The 12763-nt window shown below is 49.2% G+C and overlaps 1 protein-coding gene across 1 annotated transcript in view; it reads left to right on the plus strand.

The window, feature by feature from the left end:
- Window positions 1-12763, plus strand: part of DSCAML1 (DS cell adhesion molecule like 1) — a 518667-nt gene that overhangs the window by 392418 nt on the left and 113486 nt on the right. Inside the window, exons 7-8 of the mRNA XM_042780350.1 lie at window positions 1504-1650; window positions 9155-9433. Of these exons, the coding sequence (XP_042636284.1) occupies window positions 1504-1650; window positions 9155-9433 (426 nt within the window). The remainder of the gene's footprint in view (window positions 1-1503; window positions 1651-9154; window positions 9434-12763) is intronic.

Below are 12763 nucleotides of genomic sequence, written 5' to 3' on the forward strand. Positions count from 1 at the left end.
AGAAACCCCAGGTGACAGAGCAGAACTCCCCCATAGGCAGTTTTCTGGGCTATAATCTTTATGGAAGCAGTTTGTCAGGTCTTTCTCCTACTAACCAAAAAAAAAAAAAAAAAAAAAAAAAAACCTCACTGTCATCAAGTGGGATCCAACTCATAGTGATCCTCCTTGGGTTTCCGAGGTGGTATCACTGTGGGAGTAGATTGCCCAATCTTCCTTCCAAGGAGTGGCTGGTGGGTTTGAACCGCCAGCCTTCTGGTTAGCAGTCAGATGCCTTAGGCACTACACCACCAGAGCTCCCACTAGGTGGAGTCTGACAGCTTTCCTTTAGTATCCAAGAGCTTAAACGTTGGCCCCAGGGTCCTTAAATGATATAAATTGGAAGAAAAACTGTTTGGCTTGGGGCAGAGGAGAGGCTGGGAGTGGAAAGACTTGTGTTCTGGTCCACTTATTGGCTGGGTGACCTGGGGCCAATTGCTTCACCCTGAGTTTCAGTTTCCTTCTCTATAAAATGGCGCCAACAGTCAAACAGTTGTTCTGAGAATAAACAAGCAATGAATGCAAAAGAACTTTGCAGACTGTGAAAGGAAAGAATAATGCTTGTCTCACCTACTTTGGTCATGTTGTCTGAAGGGACCATTCCCTGGAGAAGGATATCATACTTGGTAAAATAGAGGGTCAAGGAAAAAGGGAAAACCCTCGATGAGAATTATTGACACAGTGGCTACAACGATGGGCTCAAGCATAGCAACGATTGTGAGGATAGTGCAGGACCAGACAGTGTTTTGTTCTGTTATACGTAGGGTCACTATGAATTGGAGCTGACTCAATGGCACCACACAAGTATATACCGAGTGAGTACTCCCTGTGTGCCAGACATGCGGGCACATTTTTTTAATCCATTCATCCACCCTATGAAATATTATATGCATCCCATTGTACAGATAAGGCTTTGTCGTTGTTGTTATGTACCGTCGAGTTGTACCCGACTCATAGCGACCCCTCCTTGGGTTTCCGAAGCGTTGTCACTACGGAAGTGGATTGCCCAACCTTCCTTCCAAAGAGTGGCTGGTGAGTTTGAACCTCCAGCCTTCTGGTTAGCAGTCAAATGCCTTAGGCACTATGCTACCAGAGCTCCCTAGATAAGGCTTAGAGAGGCTAAGTACTTTTCCCAAGGTCACACAACTAGTAAGAGGAAGAACCGGATCAGAACCCAGATCTCAGACTGTCTCCAAAGCCCAACCCCTTTCTGTTAAACTCTGAAGCATCTAACTTAAAGGAGTAAATACTGTAATTTCTATTTGTTGTTTATTGTTGTGTGGAATGTATTTCGCCTTTTGGAGACGCTCCCCTGCCCTTAAGGCTGTACTCGTTTCACCCCCTGGCTTCCCCTGTGAGCCTGGGCCACAACGCTGGCCTGGGAGGAGGCCAGCTGCAGGACTGAGCTGCCTCTGGTGGTGTACCCTGCCGGAAGAGTAATGGGCCATGTCCTGATTGTGTCTCCAGAAAACAGGTTTTTTATTACTTACCACGGTGGGCTGTACATCTCCGACGTGCAGAAGGAGGACGCCCTCTCCACCTACCGCTGCATCACCAAGCACAAGTATAGCGGGGAGACCCGGCAGAGCAATGGGGCCCGCCTCTCCGTGACAGGTAGGCTGAGAGGGCTGGCGGAGAACTGGGCAAGGGTGGGGACGCAGGAAGGGCACCAGCCCACACCCGGGACTCAGCATGCCCGCACCACGGATCAGGGAGTCCCCTGTTTACAGAGGACTCAGAGAGAGAGGTTCACGAACATAGGTACAGAAACCACTGAAAGGACCTTGCCCATCCAGTTTGGGTTTGGGTGCCTCTCATACACTGACTTTGCCTCGGAAACCCAAGGAGGGGTCGCTATGAGTGGGATCCAACTTGATGGCACATAACAACAACAATTACATACACTGACTCAGAGATAAATGCTTTAGAATAGAGGAAGCTTAACTCTCCTGAAGAACAGATAGGTTTCCATTTATCAAATAGAGAGGACTATGGAACTCAACCTCTCAACCTCTCTTTCCTTTTTTTTTTTTTTTTTGCCTTTGCTGCCAGGAAGCTCATAGATAAAATCTGATGCTCCAACATAGTAACTACTATACTACATTGGGGGAATTTTTGTATTCCTCATGTCTCCAAGTGGTTTTGTTTTTTTTTTTTTTAAGATTCCATTTTATCAGTGATAGTATGTGTGTCTTTTATTGTAGGCCACCTCTCAACATTTAGAAATAGACAGAATATAATTAATAAAAATATTTCTAAACTAAATAAAGGATTCTTATTCTGGTGTGATTATAGTTTCTTAGGGATAGAAACTGGTATTTATTGAATCCTCCTGTGTGCCTGGAAATTCACTTATTAGTTGTCTGTTGGGAACCCTGAGATCCCTGTGAGGTAGCATTGTTCTCCCTATTTTCATGGGTGACAAATCCAAATCTTAGAAAAGCCAAGCAATTTTCCCAAGCTCTTTAACCAACGAGAGGCATGGCCAGAATTCAAACTCTGGGTCCCCAGACCCCAAGGTCCTTCCAGCGCAGACCTACACAGAAGGGGACAGTTGCTCCAATCGCACATCCTCCAGTCACAGAGTTAAGAAGGGCATATGGTGGGATACCCCCTCAAGGAAGGCTTTCTGGACCCATGGTTTTCAAACTTTCAGGAGCAGCAGTCCACACAGAGCCATTTTCATCACAGTCTGTGCAATGCATGCTGGTATTTTCTACCACATGCATGTGATGAATCCTGATACTTTTTATTCTATTCTGCCCTATTCCATTTTTTTAAAGAAATGCTAGCCACAGTTCACCAGATAGATTTACACCTTTTTAACAATTTACAACCTGCGATTTGAAAATCTCTTCTTTTGAGGAGATGGGATTGGAGTGACTTTGGAATAGGATGAACTGATAGTGAGACCACCTGTGTTCTGGGATTGTTGTTTTTGGGTTCCTTCTAGTTGATTTTGACTCATGATGACCCATGTGACAGACTACAACTGCCCCCGTAGGATTTTTTAGACTGTAATTTTTTAAATTGAAAAAGGTCACCATGTCTTTCTCCTGTGGAGTCACTAGGTGGGTTTGAACCACCAACCTTTTGCTTAGCAGCTGAGCATTGAACCAGTGTGCCACTAGGGCTCCTTTGAATTTGGGGATTCAACTTACCAAATCACGCAACCTCTCTGGACCTCTGGAAAAGAAGGTAGACTGGGTGACTTCTCGGATCCTGTCTGCCTCTGACATTCTGTGGTTTGGTGAGGATGACTCTGGTCAGCCCAGGACCACCCCCTCATTTGTTTAACACATTTGGAGACATGGCTGGGAAAGCAGGAACTAGGAAGGCAACAATTAGGCTCTCTGATTCACCCTTGTGTGTCCAATGCCCTGTGTCTGGCTCACAGTGGGTGCTAAGTAAATGTTTGTGGAATTCCTCAATGCCAGGGGAAACTGTGTTCTCAAAGGGGATGGAGAAAAGTCCTTGCACTGTGTGGCAGCACCATCTTTGTGGCTTGACTTTGAAATCTGCAACCCAATTCCTGAACATGTTAGAGCAGTTCACTTCCAAATTATAGGGGCTTGTTTGCATGGTGTTTTGCATCTCATTTACATGCTTCTCATATAGTGTGAGAAAGACACAGAAATTTCCCCCTCGCCATAGGCGGGCTTCTTACTCCTCCACATATATCTAGCCCCTTCACCCCACTAATCCCCTAGTTGACCTCCAGCTTTTGGGGGGGGGGGGAATAGACAGGAATCCTCAGAAAAAAAAATCTTTAAACTGGAGAATATGCCAGCTTTCTCCTTCTCCTCCTCAGTCGCCACCAGGAGGAGATGAGGAGGGAGAGAGGGTGGGAGGAGAGTGAGAGACACCATGGAGAGACTCTGAGAGAAAACCCGAAAGGAGAAAGAGAGAAGTAAAGCTAGAAAGACAGCCAGACAGACGAGTGGAAACATGCACAGACACAGAGAGAAAGACCTAGGACAGGGGAAAAAAAAAAAAAAAAACGGAGAAATACACAGGGAGACAAAGGAAGCTAGAAAAAGGAGACAGCAGTGACAGAATGAGCGAGATCTAAAGGCGGAAGGAGGGCGCTGAAGGGGAGGGCGCCCCGCGGAATGACATGGGCCCTGGTGATGGAATGTGACAAAAAGATCTGCAAGCTGCTTGTCTCGGCAAAAACATAACTGATACTGGAGCAAGGCAGTGTGAGGGGCATGAGTGTCAGAAGCCCACCTCTGCTTCCCACTTCAGAGCCACTTCCCAGAGTGGGGGTGGGCGACAGTGTCCAGTGGGCAGCAGGCTAGGAGAAGGTGGACTTTGGTCACAGCCAAAATGTTTCATCTTAGTGGCCATGGCCAGTGAGCTCCTGGGGCTGGTGGCCAGAAGGGGCATGGTTCCTCCCTGGCCAGAAGCTCTGAGCCACCTGCTGAGCAGAGAGAGTCTCTGCCCGCTGTGGCACCCAGTAGTGGAGGAGGTCTGAGCCTAGCAGTAGCCCCCAAGGGATGACTGCAGGTTTGCACTAAGAATGCCCTTCCCCCAGGAGACCTCTTCCCAGGGCCCCAAAGACAAGAGAAACCATAGGGTGAGAATGATATAGGCAACAAGGCATTATATATGGTTACCTCATGAGGGCAAGAACTTTATCTGTGGTCTCTTCAGTTTCACTAAAGGTTTGCTAAAGTAAGGAAGGCAGTGAGGAAGAGGAGACATATTAGATAAAGGGCTTATGAATGAGACCAAAGCTCTCCATTTCAGCCTCACCACTCACTAGCTCTGAGACCCAGCATAAAATAATGTCTCCCAACCTCAGTTTCTTTATCTGTAAAATGGGAGTGACAAGATGTACTCCACTGGAATGTTGTGAGAATGAAATAGGACAATGGATGTGAAAGCTGAGTGCCCTTGATGTGCCTGGCACATGGGAAGCACCCAGCAGAGAGCAGCTGCTGTTACCATTGTGGTTGTTGTCCTGTGCTGGTTGCATTCATAGTCCTACTGCATGTGCCATGGGTGGGGGAAGGGCAGCTTTCATTTTTCTATATTTTCCAAGTTAGAAGAGGTAGTTGAAAGAATGATCTGAGCCCTCTGAATACAACCTAATAATAACTACTCCATACATGGAGGTGCTTTTTAGAGTCCACCAAGTGCCTTCATGTGCATTAACTCACTGCATCCTCACAATGACTCATTGAGACAGGCATTATCATCTGCCTTTATAAATAAAGGCACCAGAGACCGTACTGGCTGAGACTAGACTAAGGTCCCCAGCTCACCAATTGCAGGCGCTGTGTCCCCAGCAGGCCCTTTCCATGCAACCCTGTCCAGATGGCTAGGAGGGGTCCCAGCAGCCTCCTCGGGTGCCCCAGGCCCAGGGCCTCTCTCAGCACCCCCAGCCCAGGCCAGCGCTGCCCCAGCATGCCCCCAGCGATTCCCAACGCCAGGCCATCTGTCTCCTCCAGCCCTGCACTGGCGCTGGCAGCGCCCGATCCCCCCGAGCCGCTGCCGGGTACACGCCGCAGCATTTTACTTCTGCTCCGGAGTAATGAAAGAGGTTTCTTTCCCTCAGAATTTAATTTCACGCCTGAGACTCGGTGATTAATTCCCCCCCCCCCCCCCGCCCTTTCCTCCACCGCCCTGACGGCCCCTCCGCTTGTAAATTCTTCGGTGTGCCAGGGAATTTGTGTATTTTGCATCAATTAAGTGTCACATTGAGTAATTCTTCTCTGGCATTGGGTTTGTTTATCCCAACCATTCCCACAGGGGCGTGGGGGGGAAGAGGCCTCAGAACCTGGCAGGGAGGGAGGCTGGGCGCTGAATAGTAATTGCCCCGTACATCTGCATAGTGATTTAGCATTGGGGAAAACACTTTGACATACATTCTGCCATTGATTTCCTACAACCACCTTATGTACTCAGGAGGCAGCAGGATCACCTCCACTTTGCATATGCAGAAGATCAGGTTGGAGAGACTACAGGACTTGCCCAAGGTCACACAAATCATCAGTGACCCAGACAGAATTTGCACCGGGGTCCCTGGGTGGCACAAATGGTTAAGCGTTCAGCTGCTAACCCAAAGGCTGGCCATCCAAACCCACCCAGAGGCTCCTTGGAAGAAAGGCCTGGTGGTCTGCTTCCAAAAGGTCCCAGCTTTGAAACCCAGTGGAGCAGTTCTATTCTGCAATACACCGAATCTCTGTGAGTTGGAGTCGACTCCATGGCAACTGGTTTGGTTGTTTTTATTTTTTTGTTTCTCCTGATTCTAAGCCCCAGGCTCTTTCTGCAGTCCCATAGGCACCTACCTTCTAAAGAACAAGGGATGGCGGAAGGAAACAGGGCATCCCTTTTTCTCCCAGAGAAGAGGAGTCCTAGCCCCTCCCCTCTCCCAGGGAGATGAGCTGAGGACATAGAGGAGAGGAGTTCCCATTTATCAAGGAGGATCCAAAGAGGGCAGCAGCTCTCACTATTCCCTGTCAAGCAAAAGGCAGTATTAGATTGTTCCAATTACTCCTTCTTGGATCTCATTTACTGAGCAAGGGTGAGGGGGGGGGGCTGGGTCCTGATCTTCACTCTGCTGAGTGATCCTGGGCAGATCACTACCCCTCTAATCTCTGGGTCTTCATCTCTCTGCACCCTCCAAGGTCCCTAAGCCAACACTAACATTCTGTGAGCCATGGTGACACAATGGTTAAGTGCTTGGCTGCTATCCAAAAAGTTGGCAGTTCAAACCTACCCAGTGGCTCCATGAAAGAAAGACATGGCAATCTGCTCCTGTAGAGATTACAGCAAAGAAAACCCTATGGGACAGTTCTACTCTGTCACATGGGGTTGCTATGAGTCAAAAAACAATTCAACTGCAACTAATAACAATTCACCCAACAACAGCAACAACAATCAAGTTATGCAGTCTGGAGTTGTATCCAGAAATAGCAGACTGCTGGTCCATTCCATTTATTCCTTTCTCAGACATTTATGGTTCAACAGCCATGGCCCTGCTCTGTGCAAGGTACAGGGCTCTAGTATTGCCTACAAGAGGTCACAGTCCCCTGGAGAAGATAGATACATGGCCTGGTGCTAACTGGTCTTGGGGACCGTGGGAGAAGGTGGTCATAGGAGCTGCCTCTGAGGAAGGAGATGGGAGGGGCTGGAGGGCAAGGGTGAAGGGAGACTCGCTTTCCCTGGGCATTCTACTGTACTTCCTAAAGTTCTGCCATGTGCGTATATGATGTATTAAAAAAAAAAAAAAGTTTTCAAAAAAGTTGTTTAAAAGAATAGAAAACTCCAAAGAAATCCAGTGAGAGTGGCTTGCAGGTGGTATTCAGAAGAGGTGATAAGATTTGAATGGAGCTGATCAAGCAGAGCCGGCTGCCAAGCATACCAGGTGGAGGAGGGTGCGGTGGCACAGTCTGCCATGTGGGAAACTGTGGAGAGGAGAAGGCGGGGCTAGGTCAGAGGGCTGGTTGGGGCTCTATCATAGAAGGTCTTGAAATTTGAGATAAGAAGTGTGGAGTCCATCTCATAGGTAAAGGGAATCCTATTAAAGAGCTCTGATGGTGCACTGCCTAAGACATTTGACTACTAACCAGAAGGTTGGCAGTTCAAACCCTCCAGCCACTCCATGGAAGGAAGATGGGGCGATCTACTTCCATAAAGATTTACCACCTAGGAAGGCGGGTCGCTATGAGTCGGAATCGACTTGATGGCAGTGAGTTGGTTTTGGTTATGGGAGTACTGGAGTCCCTGAGTAGTGCAGATGATTAACAAGCTTTGCTGCTAACAGAAAAGTTGGAGGTTTGAGTCCACCCAGAGGCTCCTTGGAAGAAAGCCCTGGAAATCTACTTCCAAAAAATTAGCCATTGGAAACCCTGTGGAACAGAGTTCTACTCCAACATACAAGGGGTTGCCATGAGTCAGAGTTGGCTCAACAGTAACTGGTTTATGGAGGAGTTAACGCAAGGGGAGTCCCTGGGTGGTGCAAAACATTTAAATGCTCAACTACTAGTGGAAAGGTTGGCGATTCAAACCCACCAGAGGTGTGTTGGAAGACAGACTAGGCGATCTGCTTCTGAAAGGTCACAGCCTTGAAGTCCCTATAGAGCAGGTCAACTCCACACACAGGGTTGCCCTGAGTCGGAATCAACTCCACGGCAAAATAATAACAGTAACAAAGCAGTAGGTAGAAAACCCAGCCAGACCATTCCTGGTGAGAGCTAAACTGAGAGAGCAGACAGAACTCACTGAGAAGTGGTGTGGGTGATCATGCACAGAACCCTTCCAACAGGGCATGCAAGTCTAGCACAGTTTAGGCCCATAGGTCCCACAAATCACTGGTCTTTCTGAGTTTGGGGATGCAAAATAGAGGAGAATCGTTGCAATATGGGATGATTGTTGTTGTGTGCCCTCAAGTCAATTCCAACCCATAGCCACCGTATAGGACACAGCAGAACTGCCCCACAGGCTATAATCTTTATGGAAGCACATAGCTAGGTCTTTTCTCCCATGGAATTGTTGGTGGGTTCAAATCGCCAACCTTTCATTTAGCAGTCGAGCACTTTACTGTTGCACCACCAGGGTTCCTTCAATAGTGGGCATTACCATTAATTTCCTAATTCTCCTGGACTCCCATGGAAACTCACTGGCCTTCTCTGATTGTTCCCCCAACTTGTTCTTCCAGAATGAGACTTTCCAAAAATTGCAAACTTGAGTTGTCCTGATTGTCATGGTAAAGGGGTCTGTGCCCCTGAATCTGGATTCTAGGGACCATTAGTGTCAAAGGAGCTCTCAAGCACACACTCCCTCTCTGCTCCTCTTGCTGTTTCTTTCTCTTCTATCTGTCCATCTGTCTGTCATTCTAGCCCTAGATTCAGTTATAGCCTCTCTTCCTTGCAACCCCTGCTCCTTGTCCTGGTCCTAGGGCTCAGTCTGGTCTGAGGAGGAGAGTTCAGGTCAGAGTGTGGGACACAGGCAAATACAGTGAGTCCTCCCTGAAATCATCATCTGGAGGCATGGGGCACTGCTTCTCCAACGCCGTGGGCAGCAGGCTCCTGTTCTCGGTTCTTTCCTTCCCTCCTCCACTCCACCTCCTTTCCCTACCCCCGGGCTGCTGACCCTCTCTGCCTTCCAGACCCTGCTGAATCCATCCCCACCATCCTGGACGGCTTCCACTCCCAGGAAGTATGGGCCGGTCACACTGTGGAGCTGCCCTGCACCGCCTCGGGCTACCCTATCCCTGCCATCCGCTGGCTCAAGGATGGCCGGCCCCTCCCGGCCGACAGCCGCTGGACCAAGCGCATCACGGGGCTGACCATCAGTGACCTGCGAACTGAGGACAGCGGCACCTACATTTGTGAGGTTACTAACACCTTCGGTTCAGCAGAGGCCACAGGCATCCTCACAGTCATTGGTGAGTGGGGTGCGGAAGGCTCTTTTCCAGCCCTGACGGTAAAGCCCTAGTGGCATGGCAGGCAGAAGCAGGAGACTCTGGCTGGTCCCCAAGGATTATCCTGCTTGGTTGGGGAAGGAAGTGTGGTGTCCTGGAGAAAACCCTGGGTTAGAAATTGGATCTGCCTTTTGACTCTGGCATTTTCAGATAGTTACTGACTGTAAAATGGGGTAATGATCCCAGCCTTCCTACCTCCCAGTGGTCACAGGAATCAAATAGGATGAGAAGGGTGATGAGGGTGATGGTGTCAAGCTTGCCACGAGGGCAGGGCTTCTTGGCCTATTGCGAGCAGCAGCGTGTGTACTGAGGGAAGCAATGCTGAAGTTAAATTCATGCCACTAAAAGAGGACACAATGTATCCCGTCCTATGGTGACATTCAGAATATTTAACAGTACATGATAGGAGCACCAATCCATCAGGTCAGACACTGACACAGCCAAATCAGCCACACCAGAACCTGCCAGCTGAACATCAACTCTGGTCCTTTCCTCTTTCTCTCCCATCACAGGGCCCTAGGGACACAGGGAGCCTGAGCAGATGTTCCCCTGCCCCACAGTGGGCCCCGCACATGAGCAGAGAAGCAGAGACATGGAGGCTAATGTCAGGGAAGGAAGCCTGGGTGAGGATCTGTGAGCCCAAGGTCATTCTTGCACCCACCCCACCCAAGTGTGACCTGGCCTCAGATTCCCCATTGGTAAAATGGGAGGCTCCTTCCGGTTCTGCCATCAGAATCTGGCTCTGCGTTCCCTGCTCTCTGCACAGCAGGGAAGGTGCTGGCAGCAGTGGAGCCTGGATCTGGAGACCCTTGGGAGAATCCAATACTTGTAGGGAGGCAATAACCAGAGTCCTTAAACATTGTGTCCCTAAAGCATCATGAGGTCATTCAGCCTGGGCACTGGGAAGGCGATCCCATGACCCATCCTGCAGAAAGACTCTCTCTGTGCTCCAGGTTGGCCAGGGGAGCCTTCTTCCCACTTTATCTCCCCCACCCCAGCTCATGGGCACTGAGCTGCAGGCCTGCAGACCCTCAGGTCACCAGAGAGCACAGCAGAGCCCACCGCTGGCCTCCTGAGCCTAGTGTCCTGACTCCCCTGCCCAGATTATGTGCCTAGCCTCCTCCCGCCACAGTGTAGAGGGTCTTGATAGTTGGAGTGAGTTTCCCTGGGGTGCTGGGGAGAGGCCTTCCCCACACAAATTCACTGTGAAGTTGGAGGAGCAGGAAGAGCCCCAAGAAATGCCCGGGGAGTACATGATGCAAATGCTGAGGTTAAAAAGCCAAAAGCCCTCTTCCAGGGGGGCCGAGGGCTTCCTATCACACAAATACACCCTAGGCAGTGGAGTGAACAGATAGAAGGAAGAGGGTTGGTACTCCCTCCTTTCCTTAAGCACTGTCCAAAAAAGTTTGTCTAATGTTACCTTCACCTTCTTCCCCATTTGCTGCATACACATACACACTATCTCATGGAATAGGTCAGGTCAGGAGGGTATTATATTCTGATATCCTAAGAATCTAACAAATCTAAAAAAAAAAAAAAACTGATTATGGTATATTTGGTGTTCATGGCTTCTGTCCCCAAAACGTACAGGCAAGCAGGTATTTTATACACACACACACACACACACACACACATATATATACATGCCTACTTCCCCCACACACACACACACACACATACCCACGTATATGGCTTCTGCACACATACAGGATAAATACATTTCTCCATTATAACATGCTCATATTCAAAGACACTCACACAGACGTACAGTAAATAACTGCCTTCAGGTGTATACATGCCTGCACTACCCATGTCTGCGGAGGTGCCCTTGATTCTCTTCTGACCCCTAGCTCCCCATCCTACCCCACAGTGGGCTTGGAACTCTTGTCCCCATCTTCCGTCCTCCCTGACAGTCCCTCTCTGCCAGGTTCATGAGGAAGAGTGGAGGTTTTCCATACACACCCCTGCCTCCACACACACACACCCTTCCTACCACCAAGCCCCTGCAGGGGCAGTGAGGAGAGAGCAGCAGGTGCAAAGGGCCCTGGGAGCTGTGACTGGTAATCGGGACAAGCAGGATGCCACCTGCCTCATTGTGCACTGACATTTGCTGGGCAATGGACAGAGACTCTGGGGAGTGAGCAGGGAGAGCCAAGCGTGAACAGTTGTGTCTGCTTTGGCTATCTCCTGGCCCAGGCAGGCCTGAAGTCTTCCCTTCTGCAGGCTGCCTTATTGGGAGCCCAAAGTTCTGCAGGCCAGAGCCCCCTGTACAGAACCCCAAGCCCCATGGAGATCAGGAGAGATAGGCCAGCTAGGGGCTGCTAACCAGCCAGCCAGTCAACCAGTAAACATGACTCGGACCACTGTAGTCATAAGATGAGTATCTTCCAACCCAGAGGGAGAGACAAGCAAAATCAGCAATTAAGAGACAATGTGCTTATTACACACGGTCTGAAGGAGGTCCAGGAGAGGAATCCTTAACCCAGCCAGGGAGGGAGAATGGTGACCAGGAAGGCTTCCTGGAAGAGATGACACCTGAGCTTAATTCTAAAGAATGAGTCCAGTCCAGTTGTCAGCAAGTCAGTCCCAACTCATGGTGGTGACCCCATATGTGTCAGAGCAGAACTATGTGTGCTCCCTAGCATTTTCAGTGGCTAGTTGTTCAGAAGCATAGTGCCTAAGGCACTTGACTGCTCACCGGAAGGCTGGCGGTTCAAACCCACCAGCCACTCCTCGGAAGGAAGATTGGGCAATCTATTTCCGTAGTGATCCTGCCTCGGCAACCCAAGGAGGGGTTGCTATGAGTCAGAGCTGACTCGATGGCACACAACAACAACAACTTTAGCATTCAGAATATGTTCTCCAACCACTAATTTCTCTAAGGTATGTTTAAAGCCATACTCTTTTCAAACAGGATTTTAACATTTTCTAATTTTAAATACTTTTAGAAGCCTCTATTAGGGATTCAAGGAGCTCTGGTGGTATAGTGCCTAACACATTTGACTGCTAACCAGAAGGCTGGAGGTTCAAACCCTCCAGCCACTCCTCAGAAGGAAGATTGGGCAATCTACTTCTGTAGAGATACTGCCTCAAAAACCCAAGGAGGGGTTACTATGAGTCAAATTGACTCAGCAGTGAATTTGTTTTAGTTTGTTTGTTTTAAGGGTCTAAGTACCCAGGAGCTCTGGTAGCATAGTGCCTAAGGCATTTGACTGCTAACCAGAAGGCTGGCGGTTCAAACCCACCAGCCACTCCTCGGAAGGAAGGTTGGGAAATCTACTTCCATAGTGATAC

Source organism: Orycteropus afer, unplaced genomic scaffold, assembly GCF_000298275.1.
Source record: "Orycteropus afer afer isolate SDZICR_OR568_19922 unplaced genomic scaffold, OryAfe1.0 scaffold00036, whole genome shotgun sequence".
In the NCBI taxonomy this organism is placed as follows: Eukaryota; Metazoa; Chordata; class Mammalia; order Tubulidentata; family Orycteropodidae; genus Orycteropus; species Orycteropus afer.